At 39.4% G+C, this 21,560-nt stretch overlaps 1 protein-coding gene and 1 long non-coding RNA gene across 3 annotated transcripts in view; both read left to right on the forward strand.

Annotated features, from left to right (window-relative positions):
• The window catches only part of PPP4R3A (protein phosphatase 4 regulatory subunit 3A), a 41,833-nt gene extending 29,114 nt beyond the window's left edge, over positions 1-12,719 (forward strand). For both annotated transcript variants that reach the window (XM_039552458.1, XM_010394232.3), the window contains 11 exons: positions 653-730; positions 834-950; positions 1,445-1,561; positions 1,842-1,973; positions 2,062-2,164; positions 3,083-3,241; positions 4,414-4,583; positions 6,002-6,144; positions 8,646-8,836; positions 9,340-9,566; positions 11,831-12,719. In XM_039552458.1, the coding sequence (XP_039408392.1) occupies positions 653-730; positions 834-950; positions 1,445-1,561; positions 1,842-1,973; positions 2,062-2,164; positions 3,083-3,241; positions 4,414-4,583; positions 6,002-6,144; positions 8,646-8,836; positions 9,340-9,566; positions 11,831-11,944 (1,551 nt within the window). In that variant the 3' untranslated portion in view covers positions 11,945-12,719. The remainder of the gene's footprint in view (positions 1-652; positions 731-833; positions 951-1,444; positions 1,562-1,841; positions 1,974-2,061; positions 2,165-3,082; positions 3,242-4,413; positions 4,584-6,001; positions 6,145-8,645; positions 8,837-9,339; positions 9,567-11,830) is intronic.
• Positions 12,720-15,789: 3,070 nt separating this feature from the next.
• LOC109146424 lies at positions 15,790-19,597 on the forward strand. Its single transcript, XR_002048410.2, has 2 exons — positions 15,790-15,827; positions 18,314-19,597. It is a non-coding gene; the product is annotated as an uncharacterized LOC109146424 (long non-coding RNA).
• The last annotated feature ends 1,963 nt before the right edge of the window (positions 19,598-21,560 follow it).

Below are 21,560 nucleotides of genomic sequence, written 5' to 3' on the forward strand. Positions count from 1 at the left end.
GGAATGGGTTTTGATTGCTGTCAGCCAGAATGCCCAATAAATTCTGCATGTAATAGGAACAGTTGTTTTGATTTGGTCTCTAGAATTCACCCTTTTCACAACATTGAGGGGGAAGGAATCTCACCTCATTCCTGCTGTTAGGCGGCTTTCCCTTTATTGTGTTCTTGCTTTTGTTCTGCTGCAGACATCTAATAACATTCCAAAGATATAAATATATGAGAGTGTGCGTGCGTGCGTAGGGCTGTGTGGGAGATCATGTTTGTAAATGTATGTAAATAGCTGAAGCAAGGTTGGTGTGATTTAGGGGGACTGGCATGTGACAAGGGGGAAGGAAGTTGAAGAAGGCAAAGACAAAACAGTGAGAATTGCAGTAGAAAGTAGAAAAAGGGCAACTAGAAGGCAACACAACAAACGTTGTAATTGAGAGTGAATTGTTGGGGGGTGGAGTGATATGAATATGATTAAAGCTCAAAAACAAGATATTAATTTACTTGAAAATTGAATTAGAAAGTTGATAGTGGTGTGATTAATTACAGTATACAAACATATGTTCTCTTCATTCCAGGAAGCATGGTCTAGAAGAACTTTATATTATACTTGGATGCCTTTTGATATTGTCAAATAAACAAATGGTATTGTTTTGCTTTTGTAGGAAGATGAAAAATTTCTGACAGACTTGTTTGCACAACTAACAGATGAAGCCACAGATGAGGAGAAAAGACAGGAATTGGTAAGAAATCTGTAAAATATACATGTGGCAATTATCACAAAGTGACATGTGCATCCCTTTTTTTTTTTTTTTAATTACTGACTGGTATATTCCTGATTTTCAGGTAAATTTTCTGAAAGAGTTTTGTGCATTCTCACAAACACTTCAGCCTCAAAACAGAGATGCATTTTTCAAAACTTTGTCAAATATGGGCATACTGCCTGCACTAGAAGTCATATTGGTAAGTCATTTCAATTCTATTTGTCATAACAAGTTTGTTTATCTTCAGAGAGGCTTTTTTAAAAAAGTAGCTTCAGCACAAACTTCAGCAAGTGCTTTTCTTTTTATTTGCTTCATTTAGCTTGTCCTAGCTTAAGATTCAGAATGTTCAAAATATTTTTGTAAAACTTTAAAAGCTGTTACAATATGTCATTGGTAAGTGCCTTGGCGTTCTTCAGTTTTTGTTTTCTCATTTGCTTTCCTAGCTTTGTTTGCTTTTTGGTATCCAAATAAGTAAGAAAATAGGGAAATCGATCAAAGGGCAGGGAAACCATAAAATTTATTTTGCCCAACTGCTGTCAAATCTACAAAGAAGAAGTGAGAGTTAACTTAGTTTTAGAATATGGCTTTAGCAATAGTTAGGTATGATTTGTGAAAAGGAATTAAAGCTGTATGTTTTCTGGTTCCATTTAAGCTTTTCAAGAAAGCGTAAATGGTTTCATTTGACTTTCCCAGGGTATGGATGATGCGCAAGTACGAAGTGCAGCCACTGATATATTTTCATATTTGGTTGAATACAACCCATCCATGGTACGAGAATTCGTCATGCAGGAAGCGCAGCAGAATGATGATGTAAGTAGAGAGTCCTCAGAAATGTGTGTATTGTTTTTGAAATTACTGGGGTTTGAAATTACTGGTTTATATTTATGACTCTGTGAATGACATGAGCCCTTGTTTCAAAGAAGTATGGAATTTGGTAACAGGATACTGAACTGCTTTGTGTTTTTTAAAGAGTTCTGTTAGGTGAGATGAGTGTTCACCTGTTCACAGATGCTTGTTGCATTGTATAATTTCAGATTTGGTGGAAGGGAGTACCATTTGAATTGATTTTTCTTTCCCCCCCTCCTCTTAGGATATATTACTCATTAACCTCATTATAGAGCACATGATTTGTGACACAGATCCAGAACTTGGAGGGGCAGTACTACTCATGGGTTTGCTTCGTACTTTAGTTGATCCAGAAAATATGCTTGCCACTGCCAATGTAAGTAAATACCTTCAAATGAAATTACGTTAGATGTTTTTAGAGTATTTGATGATATGTGTTACATATATTTTTTTTCATTCCTTAGAAAACAGAAAAGACAGAGTTCTTAGGTTTCTTCTACAAACATTGTATGCATGTTCTGACAGCCCCTTTATTGGCCAATACTACAGAGGACAAGCCTAGCAAAGGTAATGACACTCTGGATTTTGGGCACATCAAGGCTGTTGAAAGTCAATGTCTAGAATAAGTGTCAAAGGACATTTTCTGTCTAAAAAATTTGAGTCTGAGATTATGATACATAGTTCAAAGTAAAACGCTGATTCATTATTTAGTCATTTGAATAATGCATAGGCATAAAACTCAGCAGAGAAACCTGATTTAAGAAGTGAGCAACTTTTGCTGCAAATTTGGCCTTAGCAAAAATTAAAATACTTGTATAATTTTTAGGAACTCATGGGGCAGTTCACTGACGTAGACTTGTAAACATGTCTAAATGTTTTTTTAAGGTCAGGGATTACTAGAAATGTTGCAACATTTCCCCTGGGAAGGTGTGCTGAATTTGAGGGTATTGTTTCTAGATCAGACTAAGAAAGCGGAGATCAGTAATGAACTAACTGTTCATGCTGGCTACTAGCAGCAGTTTGAAGACCCCAAGATATTTCTTGCACAGTACTTTAGTTAAAAGGCATTATAGATCACGTTTTTGGTGCAAACTCAGTTAAGATACTGCATATGGGGCAATAGTTTATGATGTAGATGTGTGGACATCATAATGTGATTTGGTTAAATAAGCCTGACTGCTTGTGTTAGGGTTAAGTTTTGTACTCTGAACCTTCAAACACCAATTTAAGAAAAATGTAATTGGTTTCATATTTTAAGAGAGTTTCCTGCCGTATCTGTATTTATAGAAAACACTCAATCCATAACAAGCTTGTTCAATTTCTGTTTAAAAGACTAAACATATCCTGCAGCATGTTCCATAAAATGTCTGTGGGAAAATAAAAGAACTTGGAAATGTTTACTGGAGTGCAGTTGGATATTTGAAGTTAGCTTCTGAAGGCAGTATTCCAGATATGTTAAATTATTTTGGTTTTGTTTTATTACAGATGATTTTCAGACAGCCCAACTCTTGGCATTAATACTGGAATTGCTAACTTTCTGTGTAGAACATCATACCTATCACATAAAAAACTACATTATTAACAAAGATATCCTGCGAAGGGTACTGGTTCTCATGGCCTCAAAGCACGCTTTCTTGGCATTGTGTAAGTTTGAAAGCTGAGGAATAAACTGGAATTTTGTGAATGTGAGCTGATACATATCTTCACTCTGCTGGAAAAAAACTGTTCATAGATCATGACAATTTTTGACTGAATACAGAAATTCTACTGTTATAGTCTATGTTTCTCATACTAGATTATAGATATATCAGCTACTATTAGTAAATAATTTTGCAGTTTTAGATACCTTTTTATCCTGAAAAAAGAAGGATTTTGCTTCATCTCAGTGGAGAGGGGAATTGAAGAGATGGTATGTTGGTATTGAATATACTAAGAGAAGCGTTGAAGTTTTGATGTTTTTTTAGTAGGAATTATCAGAGGTAGTTAATTAGAACTGTGACTACCTGACTGCATTAAACTGCACAGAAGTTCAGTGTGCTGCTCTTCAGACAATGGTAGTTTCTTGACCATGCTCAGCTCAGTAGTGTCAAAGCAGTGTGACTTAATTCTGGAGACAAGTAAGAGATTTTCTCTGTAGTTCAGTTGTGCACATAGAGTTAAACAAAGCCTTAAGTTGACTGAGCAGTACCATACAATAAGAAGTACCTTTTACATTTTGTAACTGAATAACCTGTACACATGGCTGCTAAGCAAAATGTGCTGCCAGGTGATATTGTACTTTATGCACGGACATTTTCTCACTTGTGTACACTTTAGAGTTTCAGAAAGAGCTTTAAACTGGTTGTAAATCAAGCCTTTGCCTTACTATATGCGTGAATAAAGTGTTGTTTACCAATTTTAAAATTAGATAGTTTATATCCTAATCAGATAGTACTAATTAAATCTAATCAAACATTTGAATAATAGGGATGATAAGCAAATTTCTCAGTTTTTTTACTGAGAAAATGTTTTACCTTTACCATAAGTAATTTTAAAAATCAAAAATAGATTTTTATATTAGCAGTAGTATAGTTAAACAATACTATATGAATCCTTCAGTGAACAGAGATCATTTCATTTGTACAGTTATGATGAAGGATTTCTTTATGATAGAGTAGATAAGTAATCAGCGGTATAGTCAAGACTATTGAGAAGCAGAGAACAACTGAACGTATTGCTGTATATGAACTGAGGCTGTAAATTGCCCTAACTGCTCAGTAATTTCTGCAATTTTGCTTTTAAATTTAAAAACTCCTTTGACAACACATCTGTTTCAGGTGCCCTTCGTTTCAAAAGAAAGATAATTGGGCTAAAGGATGAATTCTACAACCGTTACATAATGAAAAGTTTTTTGTTTGAACCCGTGGTCAAAGCATTTCTAAATAATGGTTCCCGTTATAACCTGATGAACTCTGCCATAATAGAGATGTTCGAATTTATCAGAGTGGTGAGTGCTGTTATATGATGAAGATAATTATTATATTGTTTAGTCTTGTAATTCAATATTACTTTTGGTTTTGCTTTTGCCCTAAATTATGCTATCATAATGGGACCATGTGATACTGTATTTATATGAACCTTGTTTTATATCACTATTACATATTTGTACATGTTCTTTTTTACATTCAAACAGTACCATTACTTGAAGATTAAATTCACTTGATACTGTACTCACAGTACCCAGATTTGCAAAGGCAGCACTAATCAAATTTCATCATGCAGATTGGATGGGCTTGTTATGACAGGAATGTAATTAGAAACTACTGCTACAAACCCATCAAATTTAGCTGTGCTCCGTAATGTCAATTCAGTGGAATATGGAAATACACATAAGAGCTACCAATCTCTTTTGATTATTTTAATGGAGTGCTACCAAGTTCCTTCCATGGGGAGTCTCTAATTGGGCCCAAGCTAGGGTGCAGACAGTTGTAGAAGAGTAAGTCACCAGGCATGGTCACCTCTTGAAATCTTCAGTGTTGATCACCTCTTTTTTCTTTGAGTTGGGACTCAAGGTAATGAATAAGATGACCTGATCATCATGAAACAGTTGATTGAAAACTGGTTTTGAAGCTATGAAAAAGTTCATCTGTGTAGGTGGTTGTGACTTGTACAGTGGTGTATTGGGTTTGCATGGCAAGGTTTTGGTGAGCAGTGGCTAAAGGAGTGGCTTCTGTAGAAGCTGCTGGAAGCTTCCCTTGTGTTCAGTAGAGCCAATGCCAGCTGGCTCCAAGATGAACGTGCCGCTGGCTCAGGTCAGAGCAGAGATTCCCCTGCAGCCTATGGTGATGTCCATGGTGAGACAGCTATCCCCCTGTAGCCCACTGGAGGTCCATGGTGGAGCAGAGATCCACCTGCAGCCTGTGGAGGACCCCAGGCCAGAGCAGGTGGGTGCCCAAAGGAGACTGTGACCCCTTGGGAAGCCTTTGGTGGAGCAGGCTCCTGGCAGGACCTGTGGAGAGAGGAGCCCGCACTGGAGCAGGTTCACTGACAGGACTTTTGATCCCATGAGGGCCCCTTGCTGGAGCTGCCTGTTCCTGAAGGACTGCATGCCATGCACTCTTACCAGTATAAAAATATCTCTAAGTTACAGTGGGGAAGACATTTTAGGCTTGAGTTGGGTCTAGTTTTTGTCAGGCTTTAGGTTCTGTTGTGTTCTGAAGGAGATACTGCTAGAAAATTGATGTTGTTTTGCTAATCAAATAGTTGAGGCTCTAGATTTTTAATTACACTTCTAATACTCATTTTTGCATAAGCTAATGAATACAGTGCTTGCTATGGCATTCTCATTTCAGATACTTTTTATATTGTATTAAATAAACTAATTGGAATGAAAATAAGTCACTTTATGTTTGTTTCTTCCTATAGGAAGATATAAAATCATTAACAGCTCATGTAATTGAAAATTACTGGAAGGCACTGGAAGATGTAGATTATGTGCAGACATTCAAAGGATTGAAACTACGATTTGAACAACAACGGGAAAGACAAGATAATCCAAAACTTGACAGGTAAAATGCACTAAATGTTCTTAATAGTATATTGATGCTTTAATTATCTTATCAGACTATTGATGGGCTGTTCTCTATTACTGGGAAATGGAGATTAAAATTTAGACTCCTGCTTGCATCTCAAGCCTTGCTGAATTTACTTGATTAAAAGTGTGATTTTCAAATATGTTGCTACAGACTTTTGATCAACTTTCAGGAAACGTTAGTTGCTGGACCCCCAGTCATAATGCTAATTTATCATATCTTAAATGTATGTGCACTACTTTAATGAGGTTGGAAGCCTACCAAGTATCTCTACCAAGTTCATTTATTTAAATAATAGATTTCCACTGCTGATTTGAAAGCCTGTTCAGTTGTGAATTACCATTCTGTGGATTTTTCTTTCAAAAATTTTCACATCAGATTTCCTTTTATTTTAGTTGTGGGAATAGATATTTAGATAGGTTTTATCAAAATGCCTGAGGAATAGAATAGCCAAAGAAATTTTCAGAGAATGCTTTTTTTGTCCCTGTTAGATTTGCTGATGGAGTAAGAACAATCTGATGCAAAGCTTGAATAGCTCCTTCCATTTGCCAGAACAAAAGTTCCCTTCCATAGTACACAGGTGCCCAAGGTTAAAAGGTTGAGATGTATAAAAATAGGAAGTTTAGGCCTTTTTGCTCCATTTCTTTTTGCTTTATGTCTAGTTTCATTAAAACAAAATGACTGCTTGTGTGAGCAGATGAGTTACTCTTAAGAATTGTTAGCAAGACCTGTTTTTGTTCTGCTTTCTTGAATTAGTTTGAAAACACAGTAAAATTAATTCTGAGTAGTCCTACTAGGATATCTTGACATTTCAGACTTCTATTTCCTGCCACAGGATTTCTTAATACTTAAATTTGAGATTTGTACAATTAAAATGAGACTGTAAGTGTAGATTTATTTTAAAACATTGAAGCACTTTCAAGAGCATGTGCAGGATCTGCAGTTTTGAGTACTGAGGTGTTAAAAGTGAGATGTTATTATTTTGGCTTATGTCAGCTAAGCTTATGACATAAACAGCTGAAATTCAAGGCTGTGATTCTTACTTACATTAATGCATGTGTGGGAAAGAATACCCAGCTGCTTTCTTCAGCAATTTCCATCCAGTATAGCAAGTAAAGCTTTAGTTTTTTTCTTGGCTTAAGTTGAACTAAGTGGTTGTGCTGCATGAGTTTATCCAACAGAAAATAGAGCTTCAAGAGGTCTGTAGCTCAACCTTCTTCCTACATTTTATATAGTGGCTGCACAAGTCCTGTCACAATCCATGTAATTTTTAAAGTGAAAACCCAGAAATAATAAAATGCACAAATAACAAGAATCTGTTTACATATTTTAGCAAAGAAAGTTCAGTAAGGAAGGAGACCAACATTTTGTGGACATGGGCCACAAAAGTATTCATTAGAGTTCCACTTAAGTCATAGTTCTGTGCTGTTAGCAGAACTTGAGTGTAAATATAATGTAAAATGATGCAGTATGTATAGATAAGAGATGATAATGCTGGCAAGCAACTTACTTATAACTAGATTTAGTGTTTTTATTCAATAGCGTGTAATGTTCTAATTTTTTCCTTGTGGCTTTTTCCTGCAGTCAGTAATGCAAATGTCTAGGTTGTATTATTAACATTTTGATCCCAGTAACAGAGACTTTATGAAAAACATGAAATTTCATCTAGTAAATTGTGAAGTGCTTCATCAAATGCTTCATCATGCTTCTGTTGGAAACTGTTAAAATCAACATCTAGCAATGAAAATGTTTTCAACCTCTCTTCCACTTCTCCTGCCCCATTCTCGAAGGGCCACATCCCTGTCACTCTGCTCCAAGACCATAATACTGCTTCTGTGAGAAAAGAGAAAAGTACGGTGGAGCTGAAATAAACCAACGTTGATAATAGATCAAATAGGGAGAGGTAGCAGTTCATATCCAAGGCCCTGAAAAATGGAAAATACTGATAAGTGACCAAAAGTTGTAATAGATGGATGTGGCAGAGAGAGATAGCTTTCTTTTAAATGTATCTTTTTAAAACTGGAGTCATATTTAAGTTAGATTTTTTTTTTTTAACTTGTTGGACCTGAATACAAACAGGTTACAAAATGTTTTCAGAGAATAAGTCTGTATTTCTAAACTCTTTGTTTTACAACTTTTTATTTACCGGTGCAAACTGATAAACCAAGTCTGAATGCAACACTTTAGTGAGATTTATTAAAATTACTTTTAATAGTGCTGTTTATGTGCTACAGAATTTTGTACTGATTGAGTAGTCTGTGCTATTAGCAGAGTTGTACTTTATTTGATTCTTTACATGGAAAAGTTTATAATGATATTTGCATTGAAAATACAAAGGTTTACATTAGGGAATGATTTGATGGTGTTTTTATTGCTCTGCAGTGTATGGATCTGTAAACTGTCACTAAGTGTTGAGTAGAAGTTTTATTATTGAGTTGATTTTTGAATCTAGGCTTTTCAAACTTACTGTTCTGCAGCATGCGCTCCATTTTGAGAAACCACAGGTACAGAAGGGACGCAAGAACCCTGGAAGATGAGGAGGAAATGTGGTTTAATACTGATGAGGATGATATGGAAGATGGAGAGGCAGTGGTGCCCCCTTCTGACAAGCCTAAAAATGATGAGGATATTATGGACCCTATCAGTAAATTCATGGAAAGAAAAAAATGTAAGTGATGAGAAGATGAATGCCATAACTTGTATTATTTAGTCCTACTGCAGTGAAGGATTTGCATGTATTTATTTTGAAATTGCAACATCAATTTGGTGTTTTACCTTTAAAACAGTTTGGTTGTCTTCAAAAGCAGAATGTGTTGTAGATTTCTTGAAGCATTTGAATTTAAATCTTAACTGATAGTCAAGTTTTTCTGTGTTTTATTTGGGTTATAATTCAATGTTATGTGATGAATATATATAATACTGGTTTATAACTCAAATTTTTCTACATAAATGTTCAGGTGATACCACTGGTAGGAAAAAAGTGTTCATTCCTGGCCAGTGACAGCTGGTAGGTGGTATAGTAGTATGGAAAAAAGTCTATGATGACTCACTTAATTGAGTTATACATAAAGACATAAAGTATTAAGCCTTTCCCCAACAGTGATTTGTGATTAAATGTTGGACTCAATGCTTTACTTTTGCTTTTTTTTTTTTCTTTTCTTTTCTTTCCAGTGAAAGAGAGTGAAGAAAAGGAAGTTCTTCTGAAAACTAACCTTTCAGGTCGTCAGAGCCCAAGTTTCAAGCTTTCTTTTTCCAGTGGTACAAAATCTAACCTTACCAGCCAGTCATCTGCAAGTAATCTGCCTGGATCCCCTGGGTCGCCTGGGTCTCCAGGGTCCCCTGGCTCACCTGGCTCAGTTTCTAAAAGCACATCTCAGATGGCAGCTATTACAACTAAGGTAATTTTGAATGGTTGTAGGTTGACTTCATTGTTACAGAGTAGGAATTTGCTTTTGCATCTCTCTGAAGTTTGTGTGAGTCCTGACACGTTAAGCAGCAATGGACTGTCTGGTTTGTGTGAACTTCTTGTCTGGCCTTCAGCATTTTTAACAAGATCTGCTGTATGTAGAAGAAATAAAAGCTCTTCTAATGCCCAGACTAGTCAAGTAGGAAGCATGCCACTAGTTGCTCCTAGCAGTGATGTTTACTGTGAAATACAGACAACACTGTACTTATGTTAAATTGCACTGGGATATTTGACAGGTAAAAATAAATATTTTGGAAACATAGCCAAATTTTGGTAGATACCACAATGCCCTGCTGCATCCATTGAGGATTTCTACTATCACCATTTTTGTACTGTTCAGAATTCTATAATTGACCTATAGAAGGAAATAAATTGCATTGAATGCTGATTGCTGTAAGCCAGAACAATTTCTGATACCCAAGTGTGACATTTTTACCTTTGAACTGACTTAGTTTTGATTTGGAACATACTGAAATAGAAGAAGAAAGCCCCTTTAAAAGAGCATTGTAACTTGGAGTGAATATTCAAAACAAGCATTTTTAAATACATTTTAGGACACTGTTGGATTTTATCAGATTTTTGACTAAAAATGTTTGAACTGAGTCAGGAAAGTAGTGGGACTGCTGTTTTCCCAGAATGGAGGGGCAGATAAGGTAATGCTGATACAGTGCAGTTCAGATAATGAGAATTTATTTTCATAACAAGTGTTTTCACTTCTGAAAGGTGAGATATGTATATCAGTTGTTCAGGTAATCTTGGAATAACACTGATTCATCCTCGTTTTGTAATGCTACCATTCAGCTTGTTTATCTAACGTCTAGTGAAGGTAAATGGAGATTTAGGTTTTTTCTTCTACTCAACATGGCTTAAGAGTTTGTATTTGGATTGCATTCTATTGAAGACACCTGGATTAGAAGAGTTTGGCTGATGGAAGAAGCTAAGGACACTTCCTCTAAATCCCTCTGTGAAGGAAACTCCTTGCATGACCCAAGAGTTAGTCAAGCACTTTTTAAAAGGGATGGAATTGGCTTGGAAATCCATTCAGTCTGTTAGAGGTTTGTTCTCTCCCAGAGAGAGTGTAATTCCCTGAGTCTGAAATGGAGTCTTTACATATGGAACATATTGGCTACAGTATTGACTCCACAAATTCAAGTAGTGGTGGCAAAAGAAAAATGTTCAGCTTACAAAGGGAAACATGCAGTGCTCTGGAAAACACGCATGGATTCAGGCATAAGGTATCTTACCTTCTTTCAGAGTAAAGCATGCCACAGTTGCAAACTAGAAACAGTGTTGAAATTGGGTTTTTCATTAATTACCAGATGTTGTTGTTTTAGGTGTAGTATACTCAGTGTTATGTGTGACTGTACAGAGTATGTGTAATTGTTTTTCAAGTTGTATTTTGGTATGCAGTTGACTGAAATGTTCTGGTTTGGATGTCCATTATTAGGTACCTGAGTAAGTAATAGGACCTTTGAGTAAAGTATTTGACTACAACTGCCATTGTAGTCAAATGCTGGTTAAGCTTCAGAAATTACTTAACATAATAGAGTTAGGGGAAGTTTCAGAAGTTCATGCTGCTGCTTTTTCATGGGTCCAGAACTGCCTAATCCTAAATTTGTGGGTATTTGCAATACAAGGGAGTTTTTAATGTTACTAGATACATTTCATTTTCAGCTGACAAGTTGTTTAAACTTTGTAACCCATACACTTCATTCAGTTACATTTTTCAAAAAAATTCTTAGTCACTACACATGTAAACTAACTTTTGTGAAGACAACATGTGTTTTAAAAGTATCATAATTCAAAAATTCAAATTGAAGGATATTCTGTATTTGTTTTTGAAGTGCTCCCAGATTGCTCAATCCCAGTCAGCTCTACTCAGTAAAAATAAACTATGTCTTCACACATGGAGCTGCAGTGACACTTAGCAAAATTACGTAGATTTTTGGCTTTACCTAAATTTCAATTGGAAATACTTCCAGTTGGATAAGTAAAACCCTATTTTGGCTTTATTAATTTAAACATTTTTCAGAGAATGTAATTTTCATTCATGCTGAAGGATTTATTTTTGTTCTGCTTAATTTTATTCAAAACCACCTGAACCAGTGTGCTTATGGCAAACATGTTACAATGCAGTCATGAACTATTGATGTGCAAACATTTTCTTAATTATAATAATTGTGTCTGTCTTTGTAGGGAGGCCTTGTTGGGCTTGTAGATTATCCTGATGATGATGAAGAGGATGATGAAGATGAAGATAAAGAGGAAACTTTACCTTTGTCAAAGAAAGCAAAGCTTGAGTCATCATAATGGCAACTGCTGGAGAACATTACCAGTTGGGGAAGGATTTTTTTTCCAAAAACAAAACAAACCCACAGCAAAGCAGCAATCTTTTGTGAATTACTGTGTATGACACAGATCAACCTATACAAATGGATTTCTGCCAATCAAGTGCCAATTCAAAGGAGCAGAAGAAGGAGAAACACTTTGTTTAGGGGAAGGACTTACGCCTTTGAGTTCTCCAGCTTGGACCACATGTTGCCCTTTTCTCAGGGAAGGAAATGGAAAACAAAACAAAAAAACAAAAAAAAAAAAAAAGAAAAAAAAAGAAAAAAAAAAGCCAACAGGGCAGGAGTTTTGTTAGTGGAACTCTGGATTGACTGGTCAGTTGCTACAATCAGAATATGCTTTCTTGGACCATGGATGAGACTTCTGAAGAAAAGGCAGGTTTTGCCATAGTTCTTCACTAGTTAAGAATGCCAGCAGTTTCTTTGTATAAAAGAGACCTGCCTTTGAAATCGTACATTCTGAACATTTTACTCAAGCTACAACAGGTTTTAAAAACCTCTGCGGGGGAGGGCCGAACATAAAGTTTCCTCTTTTTTTTTAAATTTGTTCCCTTTGCCCTTTAAACTGCAGAAATTTTTTTTGAGGTGGGGGATTTGTTTGTCCCTTCTTGATTAAAGATTGAGTGGAATTCTAGATGTGGTCACTTTTGTGTCATAATTTTTTTTTGCCCCCCTGAGTGTATGCTTAGTTGTTGAGTATATATTTGGGACCATTAAAATTTTTTGATGTAATATAATCTCACTGTTGTGCTGGTACCTGTTTCACACTGTGTAATTTTGTTCTGCATCACAGTTCTTACTGTGTTAAGGAATTTATGGAAGATGGTATCGTTTTTATTGGAAAAAAATCTTGCCACAATGTTCATAAAAGCAATACTATTTTGTGACTAAATATTTTATATTAAATTTTACAGCAGCACCTCTTGAGAGAAAAATCAGGGAAATAGGATGAAATAAAAAAATTTAAACTTATAAATAGGAAATTAGTGTTCCAAAGAGACTTTGAAATTTCATAACGCAGAACAGTGATGGTAACTAACTTACCAAATGCAAGGTGGATGAATTAGGAATACCAAAATACTGACTCATTTGACTTAGGAAAATGGCATTAGTAGTATTTTTTAAAAATCTCTGATTCCCTTTGGAATACCAGTTTTAATGAATAAAAGATGGTTGTAGAATAAACTCTTTACAAGGACACCATCTTTTGAAATTTATTCTAATACTCAGTTGAAAAACAGCAATTAACTTGGTCTAACTCAATGACTGCCTTTTTCCCCTTTTCCCAAAAGTCTAAATAATACTAATTTGAAATTAGGCATTATATCCTGCTTCCTTACTCCTTTTACAGAAGATGGCTTTGCATAGCAGTGCTTCCTATGAAAGGGCATTTATTCAGTTCCTTTGCAAATGAGAGACCCTTTCTTACATTTGTTTTCAAGAGCCAGTTTCCTTTTGGGCATTCAAAGCAGCAGTGTTGCAACAATCACGATGTTTAATACGTAAATGTGTCAGTACAAATAGAAATAAGAGAAATGAGAATCTGAGGCAGTGATCACACTCAAGGGTAGATGAGCACTTTGTTTCTGAACATTGTAGATGGCATGGCAGGTTCTGTGCCAACTACAAAAGGCAAAGCTTCAGAGCTTGGGTTTTGTCAGTATATACCAGCCATTTTGGATTTAAGTAAGAGTGTGCATTAGGGAAAAATTATTAGCCATCTTTTTCTCAAAGAGTTCATTTGTAATCACTTTCTAAGGTTGAGTTATTACAATGTATTTGAAATGTCTGTGATAGGGCAGTTCTCAGCAGTAAATTTTACAGAGGTCAGAAGTTGTGCACGTGGTCACTACAGGATTAGACACAACCTGCTGCTGCAGGCTGAGTCCCTGTGCTGTCTCAACAAACTGTCTGAAACCTGATTTTTGCAACTTCGGTGTCAGAGCAGACATTGTGACAAGGAAATCTGCCAGAATTAATTAGCCAGAACCAGAATTAATTAGCCAGAACCTAAACCCAGCTCAAGCTGTCAAACTTTCCCTGAGCATAAAGCTCTCAAAATTTATCCATACAGTCATGTTCAGGTCTTCCAGGCTATATTTCAGGAAGCCATTCTTCTGAGTTAGTCAAAGGCCCACTTTTTGTTAATGTTTTTTTCTGTTCCTTTAGCAATCAAGTGCTTGGATCTTGTGATGTTTGATACTTCAGTCTTCCAGACTTTCAGATACTTTCATAATACTTCTAGGAATCTTGGATTTTGAAGCATTGCATTTAACAGAAGTAGTAGTATCCTGAAGTTACTGGGTCATAATAATGAAAGCAGGAACTTTTTGAAGTTTTTATATTTTTATGAAGCTCTAAAAGACTGGTTAAACATTAGGCTGCACATCTTTTAATGCTCTCTAACTTATGGTTAGTTGTCTTCCCAATTATCTAATGCTTGTAGCCTGACAGGACATGTCTGCACTTGGATAATACATTATTCCTAAAAGTTGGAAGTAGGTGAATGGTGGGTATGCTCTTGCCCAGTGATACTCATTTTTGTGTTCATAAAAATCATGAAATGTACTTTAGAGGGGAAAAAAGGAGAATACTGGGATTGCAAGAAGTGATGGATAATTAAAAAAAATAAAAAGTGGGTTTGAGTTAATAGGTGGAAAAAATGATGTTAGGGAACAGTGCTCTGTTCTAGATCTTTCTCTGGGCTGATTTCTTAAAAGCATTTGTCCTCATCCCAAGACAGCTGCATGTATATTGTCCTAAGCACAGCTCGGTCATCTTCGTTGCATTTTAATTGTGCCGAGGTGTGGTTTACAGAGCACCTATTCCATATTTACAGACAAGAGCCAAGGTGTTTGAATCATCCATAGAGAGCCTTCTGCTCCTTCCGTGGCTGAAAGACTTGATGGCGATTCCTTGAATGTACTTCCGAGCTTTGAGCCTAGACTTGCTGGGAATACCAGACAGAATGTGTATGAAGTACCTGGTCCCCCAAGGAACCCACACACTAGTGAAAGTAATTCCAGGTGATCTGGAATATTTCCAGATTTTCTTCTAATGTGTGCAGTGTGTGGCAGTATTCGAGTTAACAGTGCACATCACCAAAAAAGAGATCTCCTGTGTCATGAAGGTGAAGGGATCTAAAACCTGGTTTATCTAAACAGTGAGTTGTCTCTAGAATGTACTGTCACTGCTGGGTGAGACACCATGTTCTCATGGAATTAAGTGCTTAATGTACTAAGGATGGAACTGTTTGGATGAGGTTTGCCTGTGTTTCTACATCCCTGCAGAGATGTTTAATTGGAGAACTGATGGGGCTCTGTTCTCATGTTGCTGCTTTGGCGCTATTAGGCAAGTGGCTGCCTTTTCTACCCAGCACAAGTGATGTTGGTTACCTTGCTAAATGATGTTTCCTGGCATCTGCAGAGTGGCCACAGAAGTTCAGCCTTACCTGTCTCAACCATTCCACAGCTGCAGAGGCATCCTGGAGCAGTGCTGTCAATGCCTGAGCAGCACCTGCCTTGAGGACATTGACTCCCATTCCAGGTAAGCTGTTGTATTGGTTTGGCACGGCCTGGTTTTTGCTAGCAGGGGGGCCACAAAGGTGGCTCCTGTGAGGAGCTCCTGGAAGTTTCCACCATGTCCAGCAGAGCCAATCTCCGATGGATCTGAAGATGGACATGCTGCTGGCCAAGGTCAGGCCAGTGGGAGAGGTTGGTAACGCCTCTGTGATGACATATTTAAGAAGTTTTTTTCTTAAAAACAAAGTCACAAGGTTTTGGATTCTAGTCAGAGAAGAGGAGGAGGTGAGAACATGTGAGGGAAAACAACATGGAGACACCAAGGTCAGTGAAAAAGGAGGGGGAGCCGAGATGCCTCTGCAGGCCGTGGTGAGAACCGCGGTGCAGCAGCTGTGCCCCTGCAGCCCACCGGGGATGCAGAGATCCACCCACAGCCCGTGGGGATCCACGGGGGATGCAGAGATCCACCCACAGCCCGTGGGGGAGGTGCCCGTGCCGGAGCGGGTGGATGCCTGGAGGAGGCTGTGATCCAGTGGGAGACCCGCTGGAGAGAGAGGGCCCTGCTGCCAGGCTGGAGCAGCCTGTCCTTGGGGGACTGCACCCCGAGGAAGGAGAGAGCCCCGGCGCAGCAGTTTGGGAGGGCTGTGGGCCCGTGGGAGGGGCTCACGCTGCAGCAGGGGCGGTGCGGCCGCTGCTCGGGAGAGCGGACCCACGCCAGGGAAGTTCAGGAGAACTGTCTCCCATGGGAGGGACCCCACGGCCTCACAGGGGAAGACTCCTCTCCTGGCGCAGCGGAAGGAAATCCCGGTGATGGACTGACCAAACCCCCAGGCCCTGTCTCCTGTGCTGTCGGTGGGAAGGAGGGAGGGGCAGGGGGAAGGTGTTCTAATGGCTTCTTTTACTTCTCATTATCCTCCTCTGGTTCTGTTAGTAATAAATTCACTTCCCAACTTAAGCTGAGCCTGTTTCGCCCTTGGAATATTTCTCCCGGTCCTTATCTCACTCATGAAGTGTTTGGTTGTTTTTTTTTTTCCTTTCCCCTCCTCTGCCCAGCTGTGGCAGGGGAGGGCAAACGAGCGGCTCTCGTGGGTGCCTGGCGTTGGGACTGTCAAACCTCAACAGCTGTGAAAGATGAGATGGGTCACCCAGTGTAAAACCAGGCAAGCATTCAAAGAAGAGAAGTTGCCACAGCTTAAGTTTTTCCAGATAAGTTGTCCATGTGCATGTTCTCCACTTTCTGGCGTCCAGAAGAAATGAAGGAATATATAGTTCATAGTTCAGTTCAGAAAGGAGGCAGGGCATGTGGGCATGCTGTAGATACAGGAAAACCTTCTGTGGGAGGGTCTATAATGCCTACCCTCAATCAGAGCCATAATTTAATTCATGTGAGGGAGGTATAACTTACTGTATTTTGGGGTTGTCTTGTACAGAAGCAGGAGCTGGACTCAACCTTTGTAGGTCCCTTCCAACCCATGATATTCTGTGGTTTTATTCTGTGGTTCTGTTCTATGGTCCTATAATTTTTCATCAGTGGCTGGTTACCTGATGAGCTTGTAGATTTGATTTGATGTTGCTCTAGTTGCAACCACATTTACTGGCGTATGAATCTTGTGGGGGTTTTATATAAATTATTAGAACAATTGAAAGCTGAAATGAAACCCTGTGGACTGCTGGGAAAAAGGCAATTAAAAAAGGGACTCTTTATCACTGGACAACCTTAGTTTTGTGCCTTCTGTCACAACCCCTCAAAACTGGAATCTTTCATTAGTTCCTCAAATTCATCTTCCCACATCTGTTCGACTCTTGCACGCAGAAGTGAATTTGGGGTGCTATTTGAGCAGATAGCGGGGACACAAGTTTCCTCATTCCCATGTTGCTCACTGTTCCAAGAAATGGCTCTGTCCTTGGTAGGTATCAGAGGTGGTGGTCCCATCCGTACTGCCATCCACTTCCCTGCTGAAGCTTTGTTAACTTCTCCCTGGAATGTTTTCCTTGCATGTGAATTTATACTTTTCTTCAACTCTGAACAGCCTAAGTATTTCCCAAAGCTGCTTCTAAAACTTTTGGCTGTGCTTGCCTATTATTTTTACCTCAGGCCCAGTGTCATCAATATGGATTTTGATATACTCTTGTATAACTCAAATGTCAAAACAGCAGTCTGAAAAATGAAAATTCCCTAAAGTTTTGGACCTTCAAAATCACATTCTGTTTTTATAAGGACATTTGCTAGTTACAATTGAAAGGAATTGATACTTATGATTTGAAATATTTTTCATATTAATAAAACAATCAAAACACGTTCTATTTGATACATTTTACCTCTTTCTATGCATTCTATACTTCCCTATTTTTCCTTTAAAGCAGTCAGTAACAGTTCCTAGTGTGGTCCTACTAGTTCTTTTACTTGTCTCATGATTCCCAGTTAGTGCTGCTGATGTAGTTGTTCTTTTACCTCCTGACAAAGAAACTGAGAAACATACACAGCAATCTTCTGCCTTGGGTGTTCCCTGCCCTGATGGGAACACAAGTCTTTGGATAAGGTGCCCAAGCCTTTACACAATTATTCTCTTCAGTAATCACCTTCTCAACAGACCAGGACCTATTGTGGCTTCAAAATCTTCAAGAAGACACCTTCCCCTTGCTGCTGCTGCCGCTTCAGAGGACATCTTTCTCAATGTGCTGGACATGAGGTTCCCACCCTACTGTATCTCCTGAACTCACTGCATTAGATCACCAGGACCAGCCTTTGCTTCTAACACCTCTTGTGGTTATGAATCTAACTGAAATTAATTTATTCTCTCTTCTTGCAGGCCCCTGAGCATTCTTCCACTGCTGTGACACTCACTGCCTCTCTGAAGGGTTCAAGTCAACGTGGTTATGTCATCATTTTGTGTTTGCCTGGGATGTGAGTCTTCCTCCCTTGCTTTCAAGTTCATGCAAAGAGCCATAAACCGCTGGTGCGCCTTCATCTCCTCCCCATATCTTTTGCTGAGTATTAACTCTATTGTTTGCCTTGTGTATTTGACTCTCTATTTATTTTCTATGGACTCAGAGGTTTATGAGATACTCTGCCCAAACTCCGTCTCCTTGTATTTTAGATTCTCTATCATGTTGGTCTTCTCAGGAGCCTCAGCAGCTGACTTAAATTTCAGCACTGAACAAATATGTGCCAAAGGTTAATGCTAGTTTTTTCTGAGAGTTTGTCTCTGAATGTTTCAGATACCAGCCACAGACTGTTAATCATCGGCATCCCCCCCTGCCTCCGCATTCAGATTGATTCAATGCACATTAGCAAATACTTCTGGGGTTTTGTTTGTGGTTTGGTAGCACATATGGGTTTGTTTCTTTTTACTCTCATTCAAATTTCTCTAACATTGTTTCTTTACCACCTTTGTCTAAAAATGAACAATATTGGAAACAGCATTTCAGAATCAAATATTGCGAGGAGCAAAGCTATCTTCTGACCACCTTCTTTTTCTCCTGGCACCCATTGTTTACAGCTCCAGAGTCTACTTAAAGCAAACGTGCTCCATAGCTGAGAAGTTGGTTGATGAACAGTCAAGTCATATTTACAAAAAAGCTGCTTAACAGCAGTCCCAAGCAAAGGAGGAGAAAAAGCTCTTTCCTGATTACCATGAGTTTAACTCTTGTATTGTGACTTCATGAATTCCGTTATTCCCATCCCTCAGCAGCTTACACTTCAGACAGCAGATGAATGGTAGAGCTTTGTTGATGGTTGTACTCGTTGCTAGGGGACAGCCTGAGGGGGGGGAATCATGCAATTTACAGTCAGCCTAAAGGAACATTTAGAAATGTTTGAGCTTAGAAAGTTCCTTCTGTAGTCTGTGTTGTTGAAAATCAAGCACTTTGTGGCTGTGAAAACAGCTTTAAAAATACACATGATGATAACGGAGACATTAAACACACTGGTGTCGTTAGTAGCTTGTGTCTATGTATGTGTCTTAAATCACAGTTCTGGTGCTTCTTAATTCTTTGATAATTATGTTCTTAGTTAAAAGCTGACCATGTGAAATGGTGTCAAAACAAAATTGTTGCAAATCACATTAAACTTAAATACTACAAGTTTTCTGCTAGTACATGTCTGGATCTGGACTTTCTTGGGTATATCCGTTGGTATTTGTTTTATTTTATCTGCTGTGGGAAGGCGGCAGCTTAGGTCCCATCAGAAATGAGAACTTGACCTGTAGTAGGAAGGTGAGGTTTTTACAAGACACATCTTTGGTGGAACACAAGGTGTGTGAATAAAAGTGCTCTCGCTATAAATGCTAAGGCATAGTTTGGAGAGGACGTGGAGGAAGCAGCACACACCCAGCTGGGTTTGACAGGTACGACACGGAATTACCGACGGGAAACCCTTCCACAAGCATTTTGGGGGCTCAGAACCAGAGTATGTATTTTGCCCAAGTCGGGCAGCGTGCCCTCCGCAGCCCCGCGTCCAGGGCTGCTCTCAGCGGAGCTCCGGGCAAGCCTGGGCTTGTTCCTGCCCGGGGCAGCCGGGCTCTGCCGCCCGCAGCGTGAGGCTCGGGTGGTTGGGGGAGACTCGCAGCTACTCAGCCTTTCCCAGCGTGCGTCCCCCGGCCTGCCGCCTTTCACAACACCGCGTGCCCCTTGCCCCATGCGTGTTGAAGCAGTTTGTCAGTATTTTCCAGACTGCATCAGTGCTCCCAGCGCATTTCAAAGCAAGGAAAGTATTATTTCCCACTGCTGCTTTGCTTTCGGCATCCGACGAGAGCGCGCAGCCGCTTCCCGCGCCTCCGCCGCCAGAGGGCGCGCGCCCCCCGCCCGCCGTGGCCGAGGCGGCGGCACCCGCATTCCAACCCCATTCCCAGCCCCTGCCCGTCCGGCTACCGCCGCTGCACCTCCAGCACCCGCCCCCATACTGCCCGGGGCCAAATATTTCCTGTAGCGCAGGCAGGCACCTTGAATAACGCGTGAGCATTTGGCAGCTAACAGCATCCCCAGGAAAGTTTCCTGGGTAAGAAGTTTGGGTTTTATAACTGTGCTCCATGATGCGCCCTCCCTTTCAATTCTTTCTACTGGCAACACCTGGATCGGACTATGCAGCTGTCGCTTCTTTTCAGGAGTCTGTTTGTCCTACAAACGAGTTGTATCCAAGTTGTGAAAAGTGGGAAAGCATTCTTCCATCTTTATTCTGTCTTCTGTGAATAGGTCTATATATTTTTCAAATACTAAGTTGTTTTTTGCTCGTAAACAAGTTGCAATTTACATGTACCAGCGTAGCAAGTGGGAGTTATCCGTCCTTGTCTACAGGGCTGCCTAAAAAAACGATCGCATGAAGCAGATCATTAAACCCGATCTTTAGTGGGACAAACAGGCCTCTACAATGAACACCAGTGTCTATCATTTAGTAATAGTTTGCTTGCAAACTGCTCTAGTGCCTCAGGCACAACAACAGATGTCTCTCCCTCAGCCGATGCACAAACACACATGCACCCACCCCCTTAACAAAAATACGTATCGAAGGTAGGTGGTTAATAATAACCAGAATTTCAGATATGTCGTGTCTGACTGTGCAAGATGCAAAATATATTTTTTGAGTTCAGTATGATCGAACAAGAAATAGTCAGAATGCACTAAAAGGTGGCTGATGCACAGGCTGATAAATACCGGAGATAAAAAATTGCATCTGTGAAAAACAGAGCAAACTGTCAAACGGAAATCCTGGCACAACAAAACCCCATTATGTGACACCGTGCCTTAAACTGGTCAGCTTCATTACGAAATTATTTCTCTTCAAGTTCTGAGCCTGGGATAAGTAAAGCAGCAATCATCCAGATTACCTGGCATTATTTATTTTCCTGACTGAAGATTGGGTAAATTCTGCCCCGCAGGAAAATAGCTGGCACCCCGGGCGCTCTGGCAGAAGGGCGGTCTGCTCCGCGGGCTCAGCCAGCCCGGCCCGGCCCCGCTGGACCAGCCCTGGCGGCGGGAGCGCCACGGGCACCTGCTCCCGGTTCATTCCAAGAGGGCGCGCAACAGGTTGTGCCGCTCGCTTTGCTCCAAGTTTCCCCTCTT

Source organism: Corvus cornix, chromosome 5 (genome assembly GCF_000738735.6).
Source record: "Corvus cornix cornix isolate S_Up_H32 chromosome 5, ASM73873v5, whole genome shotgun sequence".
Classification (NCBI taxonomy): domain Eukaryota; kingdom Metazoa; phylum Chordata; class Aves; order Passeriformes; family Corvidae; genus Corvus; species Corvus cornix.